Below are 19,524 nucleotides of genomic sequence, written 5' to 3'. Positions count from 1 at the left end.
CGCTGCCCAACCCATATTCAGATGGATGTTCATTGCATTCTGATGGATATTTACAACAAAAAGTTGCAAATCATCCCCATGAAACTTAGCATCTGATATTTAACCTAGGTTACTGTCATTTGCCAGTTTGAAATTCACTCCTGTGAGATAATTCTTTTACTTTGCATCTGATGTTTTACCTTGGTTACTGTCATTTAACATTTTGAAATTCACTCATGTCAGTGAGACACTTCTTTTACAAAGTCAGTTAGATACTTGAAGCAGAGGATGAGGCATGCTAAAAGAAATTTCTGAAATTGTATTTTATCACCAAAATGTGTTGCATAATAAGCCTCAGTGGACATCGTTGCATCATTAGTTTCAAGAACCAGTGATCCTAGTGTGAAAGCTCACAACACAGAATCTACCAAAATTCTACCATTAAGATGCAACTGATCTTAGCAGGATCCACAGATCAACAACCAGAAAGGATACATTTGTCGTCGCGCCAGTCATAGCTTACATCTTCCTTAGGTGGTACATTACTGGCAACTCAAATCACAATTGCCTCATGGTAAACAGCTCATGACCAGCCTCGGCGAGAGCGCTAAATCCTCATCGGAGTCTCATACTTAAGGTAAGCAGCAGCACAGCCATGCCGCTCAGTTGGCGCGGCCTTGGATGACATCAAAGCCGACCTCGGTCGGGTCTGTCGCCTGCAGCTCTACTTGGATGCCATCGAGCTCCCTCTTGAACCTCTCCTTGGAGCTCGCGTAGATCATCTTGCTCCTCACGCGTGCGGTGTCAGGAGACCTGCATGGACATTCAGAGTGAATCGGTTGTTACTACACAGTTGCGCACGGTGAAGAGCGAGCGGTGAATCAAAGAACACACGGGGGGCATCACTGACCATGCGACGAAGAATATCTTGCTCTTCTGGCAGTTCTCCTCAGTGACAAAGTCATAGTCGAATATCGCGTATCTGCATTCATTGGTGGGGAGGCTGGCGGCGAAGTCCTCATAGTTCAGGGCAGGCTCGCCGACCTTCTCCACCACAACCATCTTCTTCTTGTCATCTATCTTGTAGATGATGAAGCGGTGGGTTCGCTTCGCCTTCAGCTCCAGGAACTTGAGCTTGCATTCGTCGTCCACAGCCATGCCTGACGCAGCGTTTGCCTAGAGTAAAGAAGTGCAGGACAGTTAGTCATGATATTAAGGAATACATTCTTTCTGCACTTGTAAAAGAGTAGTACAACTGGAACAAATGTTGATGAGGACAACTGATTAACAGGTGGTGATGCTGCAACATGGCAACCGCAATTAGCTGCACCTTTCTAAAGAGTGAGATTAGCTGCGGTTGGTTGCCTGTAGCAATCGTCTGAACCGAATAAATTCATTGCGAACGCCTGTCAGGATAGTGGCTTTCGAACAAACGGAATTACATGAAATGGGACTGTTCAGTGTATCTGAACCTCAGCTGGCCGAACGTCGACATAACACAAGCTAATAAAGAGATTTGCAGGTCCACATCCAACAATGATATGGTTACTGGTAATAGTAAGTGTAAAACAACCATGCCCGAGGTTCGCCTGAAGTAATCTCGTTTCAATGTTTTCTTTTTCAAAAAGGAAGGTTGCCGTTCCTTTTAGGGAAGCAACAACGGGCACTAATGTGCATCATGGAGTTGTCGACAGGCTATTCGCAGATCAGAAATCTATTAAGAGATCCCAGTTGCAAACTTTCCATATCTCATCATTGGAGATAACACTCCACAGATGGAACCACTAAACTACATGACTACACGAATAACAAAACCTGCAGGTTGGCCATCTGGTTCCCTAATCCTGACGACGTCTCACCGACAACCGAGCAATAGAAATTAAAGCGCCACCATTAACAATTGAGGTGCCGAAACAACTAATCAAGGCGCGTGTCTCCATCCATCTAAAGCCTAGGCCCGTCCGTAGATTCACAACACAACTAATAACACTCTAAAACTATATACAGTGTAAGTTCTTGGTCATGAACTCACGATGCCAAAGCTGAAGGACTGCCAGAGGTCCTGTTCATCGCCAGGACCCCAAACCAAATCGACACCGAATCACGCGCATTATGGAAGGGATCTTGCATGGCAGGGCGAAAATCCGAGGATCGCCGGCGCGTGACTGGTAAGGTACTGCCGCTACTTGTTGGTCCTGGATGACCGGAGCGGCGGGGACGGGCCGTGGAAAGCTACTAGGAGCTCGAGCTTCAGGGAATTCGGTCGGGAAGAAAGTGAGCGCCCGCCGGCGACGGGTTCCGCAGCGGAAAACTACCGCGCATTCTCTCCGGGGAGGGGAAGAACCTACGGCGGGCCGTGAGCAGGCGGATGGGTGCTATGCTGCGCGCGACGGCAGAAGCAAGATTGACCAAGAACAGGGAGGGGAAAGGGACAGAGAGAGAGAGAGATGTTCACCATGTCGGAGGCGACCGCTCGAAGGAGGAAGAGACGGATTCGATGCCTTCCCTGCCTCTAGAGCTCCTCCTGGCTTCCTGTTCTGCTCTCTGTTGCGGCGGCGGCTGCTGGGGGAGGGGGTGGGGGTGGGGGGGGGGGGGGGGTTGGGTGGTGGGAGGAGGGGGGGCGGCGTGGTGGTGGTATTTGTGCGAGGGAGTCGCGTGGGATGGACGCGCGGTTCGCGGCATATTTTCTTTTCTTTTTCTTTGCCTTTTCTCCTCGCGCCATTTTCTCTCTTTCGGTGGCGGGCACCGACCGGGCCCCGCGCGCCAGAGATATTCCCTTCGGGCGGCTCGGCCCTCCTGCACCGCCCGCCGTGGCCACCCGTCGTGCGCTCGGCGGGCCCTCTGCCGGGTGGGCCCGCCCTAAGCATCACCGTTTCCAGGGACCAACACCGTCTCTTTTACGTATCGTGTACTCTCCGACGATATAGACCTTGTAAAACACGTGGCGTAAATGCTTTACGGGACGCGTTTACGAGATCTGTTCCGGGTTAGGGGCCCGCGGCACCATAAATTCCGTGTACCTGCATAAGATGTAGAATTAACAAAGAAATCTGATTGGAATCACAATACCAATCGATCGTATGGATATAAATGGTCCGGAAAGCATTTCGGGATACCACGGCCGTCTTGGTTACAACAAATGTTTGGATTCGAGTAATTATTGCGACACCAAATTGTTCTAATCACACGCAAATACATGTCAATAAAATTGCGAATCTATCTTACCCCATAGAGTTGCCAATGATGTTCGGTAAGATCAAACCTGAGTTGGTTGTGTGAATCTCAGTTCTCGATCTTTCGGTAGATCTTAAGAAATTTGGTGTTCACTTAAATGCTACAGTATGAGAACAGATGGAATGCTACGGTCTGACATATGAAATGCTACAGCATGAAAACAAATGAAACATAGGAAACAATGTAGGTTTCTTGCTACCTTCTGCCTATCACTTGCCAGTGTTCATGGTGTTGTGTTTTGTATGTTTGGATCCTTATTAGGTGTGTTTAGAAACCACTTCGATGTACTGGTATCTTCCACTTCAACTATGCAATTACAATGGGAAAGATACAATCATTGGGATCAACTTCAACAACTGCCAACATCACTCCACCATACTTGTTCTTAATGTGGCACCCATCAATGCATATGATTGGCCTCCAAGCAAGTAAGAAACCTCTCTTGCATGCATCCAATGACATTTAACAGTTCTAAAAAACCTCCATCCTTTGCATTCACAAACATTGTACTTCCAGGATTTGACCTTCTAACTTCAGCCGCAAAGTCCCAAGGCAAATTGTACTGTTCCAGTTCATATCCATTTATTTTCTTCAGTGTAATTCTTCTTGCTCTTTCTAGCTTGCTTCTAGTAGGAAGCATATTTTTGTCCAACTAAACAAGCCTGTCAAAGTTCTGCAAGGACATCTTATCATCTGCTCTGAATGTCTCCACATACGTGCTAGCTAGATATCTTGTTGTGAATTGCTTTAGTGCCCACTCTCTTTCACATGTATGTTGTCCCACATACTTCTTCACAACCCAAGATTTTGTTCTGCTATGAGGTGAAGCAAACAAGAACTAGGGACAATCACCAACACAACCTGCCCCTACCCTTTGTTTATCATTTTTATGTATTGTATTTGCACTCTTTGTTTCACAATATACTCCTGAATTGCTTCCTTCGGTTCAGAGTAAAGAACACCATGCCTATGTGAAATTTCACTTATTTCATGTTCTCTGGCCTCCACCTTTTTGAGCTTCACTTTCTTTTTCCCTTCCTTGAGCATCAACTGCTTCTACTTCCTCTGCCGAATCACTCTATTCAAGCTCTGAATATTGCAACTCATCAGATTCATAGTCACTGTCGTGCTCCCATTTGGATTTCTTATTTTTCTTCTGCTCAAATTTGTCATCCACCGATTCTTCATAAAGACCATCATCATCTTGACCTACTTCATTGTCAGAGTCAAACCAGTCTGAATCCCACTCGTTGTCATCACTGTCACTGTCTTTTTCATTGGGAATTTCTTCTTCTACCACAAGTTTCTCCTGCTTTGTAATGCCCCAAGTGTAGAACTTTCCCTTCTTGTAACCTTCCAAGTGGGGCCACCTTGTCAGAGATCTTGATGATATCATTTTTTTGTGCCATAATTTCATGTGTGTTCCTTAGTGCTTACTTCCCTGGCATGCTTGCATAGCATATCATGCCTTGCCATACCTTATGATTGCATGCCATGATCATGTTGCATTTGAAGATACTAGGAGTAGTGTGTGGTGTGGAGAGTGCATGTGTTCTTGCTAGGGTTAAGTGGTGGTTTGCACTACCTTGTGATGCATGTGATAATGGTGTGGGTGATGTAGGAGTGAGTGCTAGTCTTTTTAAGCTCTTGCCTTTTAAACTCCTTTTCCCTCCTATTTTTATTCTTGTCAAAATTCCTTCTTCCCAAAGATGATTCTAAAATGTCTAGTGGTTGGGAAAAAAAGTGCTTATGAGGGGGTGCAATTTTTATGATTTGATTCTTTGATTTAAGTGGTGCAAATAAACTCAAAACAGTAGCTTAATTACTGTTTTGCATTTATATCAAACATCTCCAAATATTGCATTTCTATTTTTCCCTATTGGGCCAAAATTCCTTAAGTCCAGCAGAATTTTTCCTTTTGATTTTTTTGCCACAGTAGATTATTTTGTGGGTTATTTCCTTGAGTGTGTTTAAAACTAAATATGAATTCTCTCCCCAATTTTTTTCCTTCTTCCTGGGCAGCATGGGCCTCTTTCCTCCCTCCTGGCCCAGCTGATCCCTCCAGAGAGAGCCCACGCGAGGCCTCTCCTCTCCTTTCTTTCTTCACGGCGTCCTCCTCCTCCCCTCGCTGTCTGCTTTCCGTCAGCACATGTGAGAGAGAGAGAGATGACGGCGCCGTGAGCAGCACGTCGAGGGCCCCTATAAGTTGCGTTGGCGTCCGTGCCCGAAGCCTAGGGTTCCTCTTCTCCCCTCAGCCGCCGCCGCCACCTCTCCCAAACCCATCTCGTTCCCATCTCTCTTCCTTCTTCGCTGTCAGGTAAGAAAGCAGAGAGAAGCAGGACAGAGAGCAGTAGACGTCGCCGGTGGCGTCGCGCCCCGCCTCCGTTCGCCGTCGTCGTCATGTCCGGGGGCTCGGGGCGGCTCCCCGCGTCCCATTCCCGGCGCTAGGACCCCGAGGAGCGGCCCTCCCCGTCGAGCTCGTCTTCGTCAACGGGGCGAACCGGGCGAACTGCATCAGCTTTCTTCTTCGCCTCCGGCGTTCCTCCTTCCTGTCCGGCGCCCCCTCTTCTCCCCAAGGTGAGGACCGCCGCCCAGTGCTTTCTCCTCCTCGGTCTGGTCCAGATTCACGGCGGAGTTCGTCGTTCTTCTCTGCCGCCGTTGTCAGGAGGTTACGTTTGTGTGTACGTGCAGTAGTTTCGGATGGTGCTGAGTAGTGTAGAGTTGTGGGGGTGCCGCGCAGAGGAGGGCTTCCTCCCCCCTCTCTGCAGCAGCGCCGTGGCAGAGGAACCCACCTCGTCGCCGGCAGCTGCGGCTTCCTTTCACCTCGGTCGCGGTAGACGCAGAGCAGCAGCGTAGTGCTTGCGGTTTGCAGCAGGGGCTCCTCCCCGCGTAGATGGGTGCCCAGCAGGTGCGGGTCCTTCTCTTCGTCGGCTCTCATCGTCGTATGCACGAGCGCAGCGCCGGCAGTGCAGCGTAGCTACGCCGGACATGGTTCTCGTCAGTTCGCTGTTGCTGTCTTTCTCAGTAGGCAGAGGGCGACTTCAGTTAGCTTTTCCTGTTCGAGTCTCCCCCTCTGTCAGATAACACTTCGTAGCGCAGTGGTAGAGAGCCCCACGACTCACCGAGAGGTGCAGGGATTGAATCCCAAGTGGTGCACCTCCTTCCTTTTGGGTTTTCTTTTCTTTGGTTGTTAGCAGTAGCAGCAGCAGGGAGGGGTTAACTTGATCTGTCCCTCTCTCTTTGACAAAACCATGCTAGCAGTGGAGTGGTAGAATACAATGTTGTGCACTAGGTGGTGCAGGGTTCGAATCCCTTCCAGCCCCCTTTTGCCATTTTTTTTCCCTTTCTTTCTTTTATTTTCCTTTGCTATTTGCTGTTACACCTTGTGCCTAAAAAAAATAGGCATAAAGGAGTGCATCTTGTTTTCCTTTTCCCGTCCAGAGGTTGTAGTGCTGTAGGCAAGAGATGTGAGTGTGGTGTGTGTGCATGGTGGCACACCCACAAGGGGTGTTTATGTGCATAAGAGTGTGTGTGTGTTTGCACTAGGGGTGCATATGCAGCTAAAAATCATGTGTAGGAGATCTTGTAGCCTTATCCTGCTTAGAAGTGCATTGTTGTTGAGTGCATGAATGTATAGAGTTGCTAGATCCTATGGTGTGTGTATGTTGCCATGTGGTGCAAGCTATGTTTAGTATGTGTAGATTTGCGTGTTGATCTAGAGCATGTTTTGGTGTGAAGTGATGTTCTAGATAGCTATCTATGTTAGCATGTGAGGGTGTGGATTGTTGTGGTGGTTTGCATATTTGTTGATGACATGATTACTAGGAAGATCCTAGTGATGCTTGTGAGAGTGTGCACCATCACATGCCCATATGTGGGGGGTGTGCATACTCTCTTGTTAGTTTAAAGTGTCTTTTGTGTGAGCTTGATGCTAGTGCTTGAGAGAAATTGTGTGTGTTGGAGTTGTCGATGTGCATGTCACAAACATGGGGATCAAACCCCCATGTCACTTTGTCATTGTGCACATGAAACTCTCCTAGGTAATTGTCATCTTAAAAGCATACCTTGTGGATTTGCATTTTCGTTATTGTTGAAAGTTTGGGCTTGTTTCCATGACATAGATGGAGCCCAAAGGCATGGGTCTTGGTGTGCTAGTTGTAGGGGTTTGTGCTCAATACAATAGTGGTGTCAAACACCTCTTGGGAACTTGTGTGTGCAAACTATGCCTAGACAAAGTGGGCATGTGGCAGAAAAATTCCAGATTTGAAACTCTGAAAATTTCACTAAGTCTGGAATGCTGAAAACATTTTCTTCCCCTGGAGATAAGGTTGTGCTGGTCATTATGGTGGGAACTGGACTTAGTTCAGTGCTAGTGTTTTGAACCTGGTATGTTTGTGAAGCTTCCTGTCAATTTTCAAGTCATTTGGAGTCCAGTAGCCTGTGTTTTGATTGCTGTCAAAAGGCTTCAGAACAGAAACAGAATCTCAGGTGCAGGAATTTTCACTAAGTCCCTGAGAACTGATGGTTTTGGGAAAGTTTGTGGCCTTGTATCTTCTAGAGTTTAATTCCTTTTTGCTGTGATTCTTGCTGGAGCTTGTAGTGTTCTTGGTTGGCAACAGCCACATATATTATTTGTCATATTTGAAGACCTGTAGCTATGTTGCATGTTGCTCACAAACAGCTAAGATGCAGAAACTGGCAGATTGCGTAGTTTTGACTTTTTGTTCAAAGTTGGTGTTCAGTTGTTGTTGGGGTGTTCTACCTTGCTCCATTTCATTCATGTTGGGTTAATATATGTCTTGGCAACCTGGGAACACCAGATTTGTGCCAATTGTGTGTGTGGTGATGAATCTTTCACGTAGGGCTTCATATCGTGTTTCGTTGATTCCCGTTGATCCGTAGCTCCGTTTGCAAAGTTCTTTATATGGTTTTGCACCGTTTTTACGAGATGCATATGTTCATATCATTTCCATGCATGTCCAAATAGTTTAGTGCTAAGTTCTGTCCAGGAACTCGTTGTAGTTTAACTTGCTTGTGCTAGTGTTAGAAATAGTGGTGCATGCTCAACTATCATCTCATGCATCATGTGATTGTTGCATTTTGTGGTGCTGCTGTTCATTGGCTGTCATTCTTGTGTTGGGTAGCACCGGGAGCGGAGACCGATTACGTGGAGTCAGGAGAGTACGTGCAGGACGATCCAGAACCATTCCAAGCTGAGGATATCACAGGCAAGATGACATGACCTTGATTCCATATCTAGACTTGTTATGTTAGTTTCGATTCCACGTCATATTGCTCGCTGCCTACCACTGAAAATATATTGCCTCTTCATATGCCTTGAGCCTAAACACCTTACCCTTTCCTAGCAAATTTGCATGGCTAGGTAGGCTTGCTCAGCTACTAACGTTAGCATTGTTCGTTGCAGGTGCTTATAATTCATGAGTTGTCATGAGCTTGATATCATTGTCTTAATTTCTGTTATTAATTTAATGAATCTATATACTTGGTAAATGACGGGAGGCCTAGCCTTTTGCCAGGTGTTTTGTCCCGTTATTGCCGCCTTAGTTACCGGTTACCGGTGTTTGATTCCATAATGATCGCTCCTAACACGTTCGGGGTTGTTATGGGGACCCCCTTGATAAATCGCGTAGCGTTAAGGCTTGTCCGGCAGGACCCAACTTTGGTATTAATCTGCTAATCACTTAATAATAAACTGCATAGGGAATAGCTACCCCGAGGAATCTAATCAACACCCCGGGCCAGTGCTCCTCATGAGCGTTGGTCCAAACTTGAGTCGTGTGCGGGGCCAACCCGGGGCAACTCGGGAGATGTCTATCAGGCCACCGTACGCTGTGCTCATCCGGCGTGTCCTGAGACTGAGATACGCGGCTCTTATCAGGGTCGTCGACACGTCGGGAGGTCCTGCTAGCCTTGTCTTGCCTTAGCGGTATATCTTGCGTATAGGAATCCCGGTGAAGCTTTGGTTTTCCCCATAGTTGAGGTTTTTCCTCTAAGGAATCCGACGAGATCACGAGATTCGTGATAGAGGATGCCTTTGCGGCCTGTGTTCGTTTGTGATGGACTAGTTGGAGCACCCCTGCAGGGTTTAATCTTTCGGAAAGCCGTGCCCGCGGTTATGTGGCAACTTGGAATATTTTGTTAACATCCGGTATTAGAAAACTTATATATCAACTAATAAAATATGCCAACTGTGTGCGTAACCGTGACTGTCCCTTCGAAGATCTCTCTTCGATCGGGAACACGGTGGGGTTATGTATGCCGTAGGTAGGTGTTCAGGATCACTTTCTGATCAAGCATTCACGATCGTTAGTATGGATCTCTGTCACTTCTCCTTTGCGTGAGCTAGCCATTTATTCAACCTTAGGATGCAGCAGCCTGATACACTTCACCCCTTCCTTACCCAATAACATGCTTAGTTCTGGCACCAAGGTCTTAGATTGCTGAGTCCCCGTGACTCACGGATCCCTCCGAAACTCCCAGCAGGTACAGGTACCCCAGAGGCAGATGATCCCGACGGCACCCAGCTGGCGTGGCAGTACGACGAGGAGACAGATCGCCTCTACGTGAACTATCCAGAGGACTGAGCCGTGGTCGTGATCGTGGGCCTGCAGCGGGTAGCATAGCATTTTCCTTGTTTTGTAGTCCGTACCGGAACTACATTGATTGTATCTGCGTTGTACTCTGTTTCATTAATAAGAAGACAGTTGAACCCAGATTGTCTACTTTATTTACTGTTATGTGCTATGTTTACTTGCTTGCAAAAACACTTAGATGCGCTTCTTTCCTATTCGGGGGCCTCGACCCCAGATCGGAAAGGACCGCATCTTGGTCGTTACAAGTTGGTAATCAGAGCCTTACGACCATAGGAGCCTTTGTGTGATCGTATTTGGCCGAGTCGAGTCTAGTAGATGTTTTGAGTCTTAGTTATATCGGAGAGTAGGTTTCATTTTTCTCCTCTTCTTTGCTCTGGTGAGGCTTCCGTCTTAGGAAATCTTTAACTCTACTCCTTTTCCCGCTCAAATTTTTTTTAGGATCACGCGGGTGTTTGCGAAATCTATATGATTTCGATGTGACGGAATCGTGGCCTGGTGCCTCCTATCTGCTCTAAGTATCAGGGGAGTTGAGCTCCAGGGATTATCGCGCACATCGTCATCATTCAGATTTCTGAGTACCTAAGAACGGAGGGTGTTCGTTATTGCTTCAATACGGGTAGTGGTGAGATAACCCCGACGTCCTCAGTACTGGTGTAGATTGTTCGGGGGTACTACCACACTTTGTATCGTTGTGATCACGAGGATCTGTTGTAGACGAAGGTCCGAGATGCTGGTTGTGTGTTGAAGGATGTGATACAGGTGACGATTTAGATTAGGAATTGTGTGAAATACTCCTTGTATCCGTGTGCCTGATTGCAGGACCAGTTATTTCGGGAATTCATAGGTGGTATATCTGGTAGTATCTTATAGGACTATCTTCCTACAGACGCTGATTGAGGTTTGGGAAATCTCGATCATATGTTTGTTCCGAGCAGTTCTAGTTCACATTTGTTTGCTGTGGCCCCTTATCGGAATTTTGTCGTCTGTTACTTTGAGAATGCACTCTGGCTATGTTGTTCGAGTGCAATGCTAAGTTCTATTCAGATATTCTGTCTTTTGATTCAGCTTATCTTCAAATATTCTGTGGACTAATATGCTGTCCGTCTTTAGGATGGCTCCACCAACTCGTCAGACCCCAGCGCGTGAGGATATGCCGCCTCCACCTCCTCCTCCGCCACCGCCGCCGCCTCCTCCTGCAGAGGCCTGGCAGGCGATGATGGCAGCTACCAATGCAAATACTCAGATGCTGTTGCAGTTGATCCAGGAGAGAGCCAATCATCAGCAAGGCAATTTCCAGCAGGGTGGCAATCACTTCGCCAGTCTGAGTCAGTTCCTGTCAAACCAGCCTAGGACGTTCACTTCTTGCGACCAGCCGTTTGACGCGGAAGATTGGATCCGTGATATGAACAAGCATTTTGAGTGTAGCAATGTGCGTCCAGAGGATTGTGTCAAGTTTGCAACATTTCAGTTGAAGGGGCAGGCTTCTATTTGGTGGCAGCAGCTTAAGGACTCCAGAGGTGGCAGGGTGATGTCTTGGGACGAGTTCTGTCGTGACTTCAGGTCCCACTACATTCCTTCCAGTTTTGTTGAGGAGATGCGTGAGAAGTTCAGGCGCTTGAAGCAGGGCAGCAATTCTGTGTACAAGTACAATGTTGAGTTCCACGAGCTGGCCCGTTACGCATTGCAGGATGTTCCGGATCAGAAGAGCAAGATATACCAGTTCATGGGTGGCTTGAAGGAGGATTTGCAGTTAGCACTCGCTTTGCACGATCCTGAGGAGTTTGACAAATTCTATAACTTAGCTCTCAGAGCAGAGGCAGCCTTGCTCAGGGTGGAGAACTCCAAGAAACGTTTCAGAGATTCCAGCTCTTCCTCGACGCAGGTGGTTCAGAAGCAACAGAGGTTTTGGGTTTCTCCTCCTCCTCCTCCTCGGCACTCTCAGCAGCCGAAGCACTCAGGTGGACGTGGTTCTTCCCGCCCACCCAACCCCGGATTCCAGCAGAGATATCAGCAGCAGAAGCAAGGGCCTCCTCAGATTCAGTTCCGGCAGCCAGCAGATGTCACTTGTCACAAATGTGGGCAGAAGGGTCACTATGCCAACAAATGCACTTCTCAGCTCCGTCTGCCGCCTCCTCCTCCAGGCAAACCTCCTAGCAACGCTCTTGTGAAGTTCAACCCCAGATCAGCTCGAGTCAACATGGTGAATGCGGCTGAGGCAGAAAATTCATCGGATGTGATCATGGGTAATCTCTTAGTCAATGATTTTCCTGCTAAAGTCTTGTTTGATTCTGGTGCATCACACTGCTTCATGTCCCGTCCTTTCTTTGCTAAGCATGAGTTTGTTTGTCAAGATTTGGTTAAGCCTATGTCCATAGTGTCTCCGGGTAGATTGATGAATTCCAATTGTCGGGTTCCGGAGGTTTCTATCAAGATGGACAATTATGCTTTTCTGGCGTCTCCTATTGTCTTGGGCAAGTCCGACATTGATTTGATCCTTGGTATGGACTGGTTGGCCATGAATAAGGCATCAATTGATTGCGCAGCTAAAGAAGTGAAGCTGACCCACTCTTCGGAGGATGTGATCATATTCGCGGCGCGCGATGACACAGTCCGCTTGTTCTCCTTGAATGAAAAGGGTGAGATCAATCCCATTGAGCAAGTTCGAGTAGTCTGCGAATATCAGGACGTGTTTCCTGAAGAGCTGCCAGGGATGCCTCCGCACCGTGAAGTGGAGTTCGTCATTGAGCTTGAGCCAGGCACAGAGCCAGTGTGCAAGCGGTCGTACAAGCTGGGTCCAGAGGAGTTGAAGGAACTCAAGAGACAACTCGATGAGCAGGAGCGTTTGGGTTTGATCAGACCAAGCTCGTCTCCATGGGGATGTGGTGTTCTGTTTGTCAAGAAGAAGGATGGTACGGAACGACTGTGTGTCGATTACCGCCCATTGAATAAGAAGACAATCAAGAACAAATATCCGCTTCCGAACATAAATGAGTTGTTCGAGCAGCTGAAAGGTGCTAAAGTATTCTCCAAGCTTGATCTCAGAATGGGCTATCATCAGATTCGCATTCGTGAGGAAGACATTCCAAAGACGGCTTTCAGGACCAGTTTTGGCTCATATGAGTATACGGTCATGTCTTTTGGTCTGGCTAATGCTCCTCCAACTTTTTGCCGATTGATGAACTATATTTTCTCGCCATTCAAGAATGAGTTTGTCTTGCTTTATCTCGATGACATTCTGGTCTTTTCTGAGGATGAGGAAGAACATGAGAAACATCTCAGGTTGGTGCTTGATAAACTGAGAGAATACAAGCTTTATGCCAAGTTTTCCAAGTGCGAGTTCTGGCTGAAAGAAGTGGTGTATCTTGGGCATATTATCTCTGCCGAGGGCATTAAGGTTGATCCGTCCAAGGTTCAGGCCATTGTTGAATGGGAACCTCCGCAGAATGTGAAGCAGCTTCGAAGCTTTCTCGGTCTTGCCGGGTATTGCAGAAGATTCGTTGAGAACTTCTCCAAAATCGCCAAGCCGCTCTCTAGTCTTCTTCAGAAGGGTGTCAAGTATGTGTGGTCTCCAGAGTGTCAACTGGCTTTTGATACACTCAAAGAGAAGCTTACCTCCACTCCGGTATTGGCTCCTCCGGATGATTCCAAGCCGTACCAGGTCTTTTGCGATGCTTCTCTTCAGGGTTTTGGTGCAGTCTTGATGCAAGATAGGAAGGTGGTTGCTTATACCTCCAGGCAACTGAAGCCTGCGGAGAAGAACTATCCTGTGCACGATCTCGAGCTAGCAGCTGTTGTGCACGCCTTGATGACTTGGAGACATCTCTTGTTGGAACGTAAGGTTGAAGTTTTCACCGATCACAAGAGCCTCAAGTATATCTTCACTCAGCCTAACTTGAATCTTCGACAAACACGTTGGGTGGAAATGCTCCAGGATTTTAATCCGAGTGTTGAGTACACGCCAGGCAAGGCAAATGTTGTGGCAGATGCATTGAGCAGGAAAGCATATTGCAACAGTCTGATTCTGCAACCTCTCCAGCCGGGTCTTTCTGAGTCTTTCAGGAAGCTCAATCTTCAGCTGGTTCCTCAGGGTTTTCTTGCGAACCTTCAGATCTCTCCTACCTTGGAAGATCAGGTCAGAGCAGCTCAGTTACTTGATACTATGGTGAAGAAGGTCAAGATTGGTGTGGGAAAGAGCCTTCCCAAGTATAAGTGTTTCACTGTGGATGCCAGGGACACGTTGTTTTTCGAGGACCGTCTTGTCGTCCCGAAAGGTGATCTCAGGAAGGTGATCATGGAAGAAGCTCATAATTCTCTGCTTTCTATTCATCCGGGAAGTTCTAAGATGTACCATGACTTGAAGCAGTCGTTCTGGTGGACCCGTATGAAGCGCGAAATTGCTCAATTCGTTAATGAGTGTGATGTATGTCGAAGGGTGAAAGCAGAACATCAAAGACCAGCGGGCCTCTTACAGCCTTTGCCGATTCCCGAGTGGAAGTTCGATCACATTGAGATGGACTTCGTCACAGGGTTTCCGAAGTCCAAGAAGGGCAATGACGCTATCTTCGTCGTCGTCGACAAATTGAGTAAAGTGGCGCATTTCCTTCCAGTCAAGGAGTCCATTTCAGCAGCTCAGCTGGCAGAGTTGTACACCTCGAGGGTTGTCTCGTTGCACGGTGTACCTATGATGATCTCATCAGATCGCGGGAGTATCTTCACTTCCAAGTTCTGGGACTCGTTTCAGTCTGCTATGGGCACGAAGATCCGCTTCAGCACAGCGTTCCATCCTCAGACTAGTGGTCAAGTGGAGAGAGTGAATCAAGTTCTTGAGGACATGCTGAGAGCCTGTGTTATCTCGTTTGGCATGAAGTGGGAGGATTGTCTGCCTTTCGCGGAGTTCTCGTATAACAATAGTTATCAAGCTAGCTCTGGCAAGGCTCCGTTTGAGATTCTCTATGGCAGGAAGTGCCGTACTCCGCTCAACTGGTCCCAGACAGGCGAGCGTCAGATCCTTGGCAATGATATGATAGAAGAAGCTGAGGAGATGTGTCGGATCATTCGCGACAACCTCAGAGCAGCGCAGTCCCGGCAGAAGAGCTATTACGATAGCAAGCACCGTGACATGTCGTATGAGCTTGATGATTTTGTCTACCTCAAGGTGTCGCCTATGAAGGGTATGCAGCGTTTTGGCATCAAAGGCAAGCTTGCGCCTCGTTTTGTTGGTCCGTTCAGAGTGGTTGGCAAGAGGGGTGACCTCGCGTACCAGCTCGAGCTTCCATCAACCTTTGCAAATGTCCATGATGTGTTCCATGTTTCTCAGCTCCGGAGGTGTTTCAAGAACCCCGAGCGCACCGTGCATCTTCAAGATATCGATCTTCAGCCTGACCTCTCTTATCGCGAGCATCCAGTTGCGGTTCTCGAGGCGACTGAGCGCAAGACCCGTAACAAGTCTGTCAAGTTTCTCAAAGTGCAGTGGTCACACCATTCCGATAAAGAGGCTACGTGGGAACGCGAGGATCACCTCCGTTCCGAATTTCCCGATTTCTTTCAGTCTTAGATCTCGGGGTCGAGATCTTCTTTGTAGTGTGGGAGAGTTTGTAATGCCCCAAGTGTAGAACTTTCCCTTCTTGTAACCTTCCAAGTGGGGCCACCTTGTCAGAGATCTTGATGATATCATTTTTTTGTGCCATAATTTCATGTGTGTTCCTTAGTGCTTACTTCCCTGGCATGCTTGCATAGCATATCATGCCTTGCCATACCTTATGATTGCATGCCATGATCATGTTGCATTTGAAGATACTAGGAGTAGTGTGTGGTGTGGAGAGTGCATGTGTTCTTGCTAGGGTTAAGTGGTGGTTTGCACTACCTTGTGATGCATGTGATAATGGTGTGGGTGATGTAGGAGTGAGTGCTAGTCTTTTTAAGCTCTTGCCTTTTAAACTCCTTTTCCCTCCTATTTTTATTCTTGTCAAAATTCCTTCTTCCCAAAGATGATTCTAAAATGTCTAGTGGTTGGGAAAAAAAGTGCTTATGAGGGGGTGCAATTTTTATGATTTGATTCTTTGATTTAAGTGGTGCAAATAAACTCAAAACAGTAGCTTAATTACTGTTTTGCATTTATATCAAACATCTCCAAATATTGCATTTCTATTTTTCCCTATTGGGCCAAAATTCCTTAAGTCCAGCAGAATTTTTCCTTTTGATTTTTTTGCCACAGTAGATTATTTTGTGGGTTATTTCCTTGAGTGTGTTTAAAACTAAATATGAATTCTCTCCCCAATTTTTTTCCTTCTTCCTGGGCAGCATGGGCCTCTTTCCTCCCTCCTGGCCCAGCTGATCCCTCCAGAGAGAGCCCACGCGAGGCCTCTCCTCTCCTTTCTTTCTTCACGGCGTCCTCCTCCTCCCCTCGCTGTCTGCTTTCCGTCAGCACATGTGAGAGAGAGAGAGATGACGGCGCCGTGAGCAGCACGTCGAGGGCCCCTATAAGTTGCGTTGGCGTCCGTGCCCGAAGCCTAGGGTTCCTCTTCTCCCCTCAGCCGCCGCCGCCACCTCTCCCAAACCCATCTCGTTCCCATCTCTCTTCCTTCTTCGCTGTCAGGTAAGAAAGCAGAGAGAAGCAGGACAGAGAGCAGTAGACGTCGCCGGTGGCGTCGCGCCCCGCCTCCGTTCGCCGTCGTCGTCATGTCCGGGGGCTCGGGGCGGCTCCCCGCGTCCCATTCCCGGCGCTAGGACCCCGAGGAGCGGCCCTCCCCGTCGAGCTCGTCTTCGTCAACGGGGCGAACCGGGCGAACTGCATCAGCTTTCTTCTTCGCCTCCGGCGTTCCTCCTTCCTGTCCGGCGCCCCCTCTTCTCCCCAAGGTGAGGACCGCCGCCCAGTGCTTTCTCCTCCTCGGTCTGGTCCAGATTCACGGCGGAGTTCGTCGTTCTTCTCTGCCGCCGTTGTCAGGAGGTTACGTTTGTGTGTACGTGCAGTAGTTTCGGATGGTGCTGAGTAGTGTAGAGTTGTGGGGGTGCCGCGCAGAGGAGGGCTTCCTCCCCCCTCTCTGCAGCAGCGCCGTGGCAGAGGAACCCACCTCGTCGCCGGCAGCTGCGGCTTCCTTTCACCTCGGTCGCGGTAGACGCAGAGCAGCAGCGTAGTGCTTGCGGTTTGCAGCAGGGGCTCCTCCCCGCGTAGATGGGTGCCCAGCAGGTGCGGGTCCTTCTCTTCGTCGGCTCTCATCGTCGTATGCACGAGCGCAGCGCCGGCAGTGCAGCGTAGCTACGCCGGACATGGTTCTCGTCAGTTCGCTGTTGCTGTCTTTCTCAGTAGGCAGAGGGCGACTTCAGTTAGCTTTTCCTGTTCGAGTCTCCCCCTCTGTCAGATAACACTTCGTAGCGCAGTGGTAGAGAGCCCCACGACTCACCGAGAGGTGCAGGGATCGAATCCCAAGTGGTGCACCTCCTTCCTTTTGGGTTTTCTTTTCTTTGGTTGTTAGCAGTAGCAGCAGCAGGGAGGGGTTAACTTGATCTGTCCCTCTCTCTTTGACAAAACCATGCTAGCAGTGGAGTGGTAGAATACAATGTTGTGCACTAGGTGGTGCAGGGTTCGAATCCCTTCCAGCCCCCTTTTGCCATTTTTTTTCCCTTTCTTTCTTTTATTTTCCTTTGCTATTTGCTGTTACACCTTGTGCCTAAAAAAAATAGGCATAAAGGAGTGCATCTTGTTTTCCTTTTCCCGTCCAGAGGTTGTAGTGCTGTAGGCAAGAGATGTGAGTGTGGTGTGTGTGCATGGTGGCACACCCACAAGGGGTGTTTATGTGCATAAGAGTGTGTGTGTGTTTGCACTAGGGGTGCATATGCAGCTAAAAATCATGTGTAGGAGATCTTGTAGCCTTATCCTGCTTAGAAGTGCATTGTTGTTGAGTGCATGAATGTATAGAGTTGCTAGATCCTATGGTGTGTGTATGTTGCCATGTGGTGCAAGCTATGTTTAGTATGTGTAGATTTGCGTGTTGATCTAGAGCATGTTTTGGTGTGAAGTGATGTTCTAGATAGCTATCTATGTTAGCATGTGAGGGTGTGGATTGTTGTGGTGGTTTGCATATTTGTTGATGACATGATTACTAGGAAGATCCTAGTGATGCTTGTGAGAGTGTGCACCATCACATGCCCATATGTGGGGGGTGTGCATACTCTCTTGTTAGTTTAAAGTGTCTTTTGTGTGAGCTTGATGCTAGTGCTTGAGAGAAATTGTGTGTGTTGGAGTTGTCGATGTGCATGTCACAAACATGGGGATCAAACCCCCATGTCACTTTGTCATTGTGCACATGAAACTCTCCTAGGTAATTGTCATCTTAAAAGCATACCTTGTGGATTTGCATTTTCGTTATTGTTGAAAGTTTGGGCTTGTTTCCATGACATAGATGGAGCCCAAAGGCATGGGTCTTGGTGTGCTAGTTGTAGGGGTTTGTGCTCAATACAATAGTGGTGTCAAACACCTCTTGGGAACTTGTGTGTGCAAACTATGCCTAGACAAAGTGGGCATGTGGCAGAAAAATTCCAGATTTGAAACTCTGAAAATTTCACTAAGTCTGGAATGCTGAAAACATTTTCTTCCCCTGGAGATAAGGTTGTGCTGGTCATTATGGTGGGAACTGGACTTAGTTCAGTGCTAGTGTTTTGAACCTGGTATGTTTGTGAAGCTTCCTGTCAATTTTCAAGTCATTTGGAGTCCAGTAGCCTGTGTTTTGATTGCTGTCAAAAGGCTTCAGAACAGAAACAGAATCTCAGGTGCAGGAATTTTCACTAAGTCCCTGAGAACTGATGGTTTTGGGAAAGTTTGTGGCCTTGTATCTTCTAGAGTTTAATTCCTTTTTGCTGTGATTCTTGCTGGAGCTTGTAGTGTTCTTGGTTGGCAACAGCCACATATATTATTTGTCATATTTGAAGACCTGTAGCTATGTTGCATGTTGCTCACAAACAGCTAAGATGCAGAAACTGGCAGATTGCGTAGTTTTGACTTTTTGTTCAAAGTTGGTGTTCAGTTGTTGTTGGGGTGTTCTACCTTGCTCCATTTCATTCATGTTGGGTTAATATATGTCTTGGCAACCTGGGAACACCAGATTTGTGCCAATTGTGTGTGTGGTGATGAATCTTTCACGTAGGGCTTCATATCGTGTTTCGTTGATTCCCGTTGATCCGTAGCTCCGTTTGCAAAGTTCTTTATATGGTTTTGCACCGTTTTTACGAGATGCATATGTTCATATCATTTCCATGCATGTCCAAATAGTTTAGTGCTAAGTTCTGTCCAGGAACTCGTTGTAGTTTAACTTGCTTGTGCTAGTGTTAGAAATAGTGGTGCATGCTCAACTATCATCTCATGCATCATGTGATTGTTGCATTTTGTGGTGCTGCTGTTCATTGGCTGTCATTCTTGTGTTGGGTAGCACCGGGAGCGGAGACCGATTACGTGGAGTCAGGAGAGTACGTGCAGGACGATCCAGAACCATTCCAAGCTGAGGATATCACAGGCAAGATGACATGACCTTGATTCCATATCTAGACTTGTTATGTTAGTTTCGATTCCACGTCATATTGCTCGCTGCCTACCACTGAAAATATATTGCCTCTTCATATGCCTTGAGCCTAAACACCTTACCCTTTCCTAGCAAATTTGCATGGCTAGGTAGGCTTGCTCAGCTACTAACGTTAGCATTGTTCG

The 19,524-nt window shown here is 47.6% G+C and overlaps 1 protein-coding gene across 1 annotated transcript; it reads right to left on the bottom strand.

Moving 5' to 3' along the window:
• Window positions 1–278: 278 nt before the first annotated feature.
• LOC123447706 (actin-depolymerizing factor 7) lies at window positions 279–2,575 on the bottom strand. The gene is made up of 3 exons (XM_045124381.1): window positions 2,435–2,575; window positions 890–1,155; window positions 279–792 (listed from the first exon to the last, which is right to left on the bottom strand). The coding sequence occupies exons 1-3, from the start codon at window positions 2,435–2,437 to the stop codon at window positions 642–644; spliced, it is 420 nt and encodes a 139-aa protein (XP_044980316.1). The 5' UTR covers window positions 2,438–2,575; the 3' UTR covers window positions 279–641.
• Window positions 2,576–19,524: the final 16,949 nt, after the last annotated feature.

This window comes from Hordeum vulgare, chromosome 1H, assembly GCF_904849725.1.
Source record: "Hordeum vulgare subsp. vulgare chromosome 1H, MorexV3_pseudomolecules_assembly, whole genome shotgun sequence".
NCBI lineage: Eukaryota > Viridiplantae > Streptophyta > Magnoliopsida > Poales > Poaceae > Hordeum > Hordeum vulgare.
Note: the sequence above shows the minus strand (reverse complement) of the source record. Positions and strands in the feature narration are given on the sequence as shown.

What these genes read in the sequence shown, in the direction of transcription:
- LOC123447706 (XM_045124381.1), bottom strand. An exon ending in AAGATATTCTTCGTCGCATG is followed by an intron (nt 793 to 889) that starts GTCAGTGATGCC and finishes ATGTCCATGCAG; the next exon opens with GTCTCCTGACACCGCACGCG.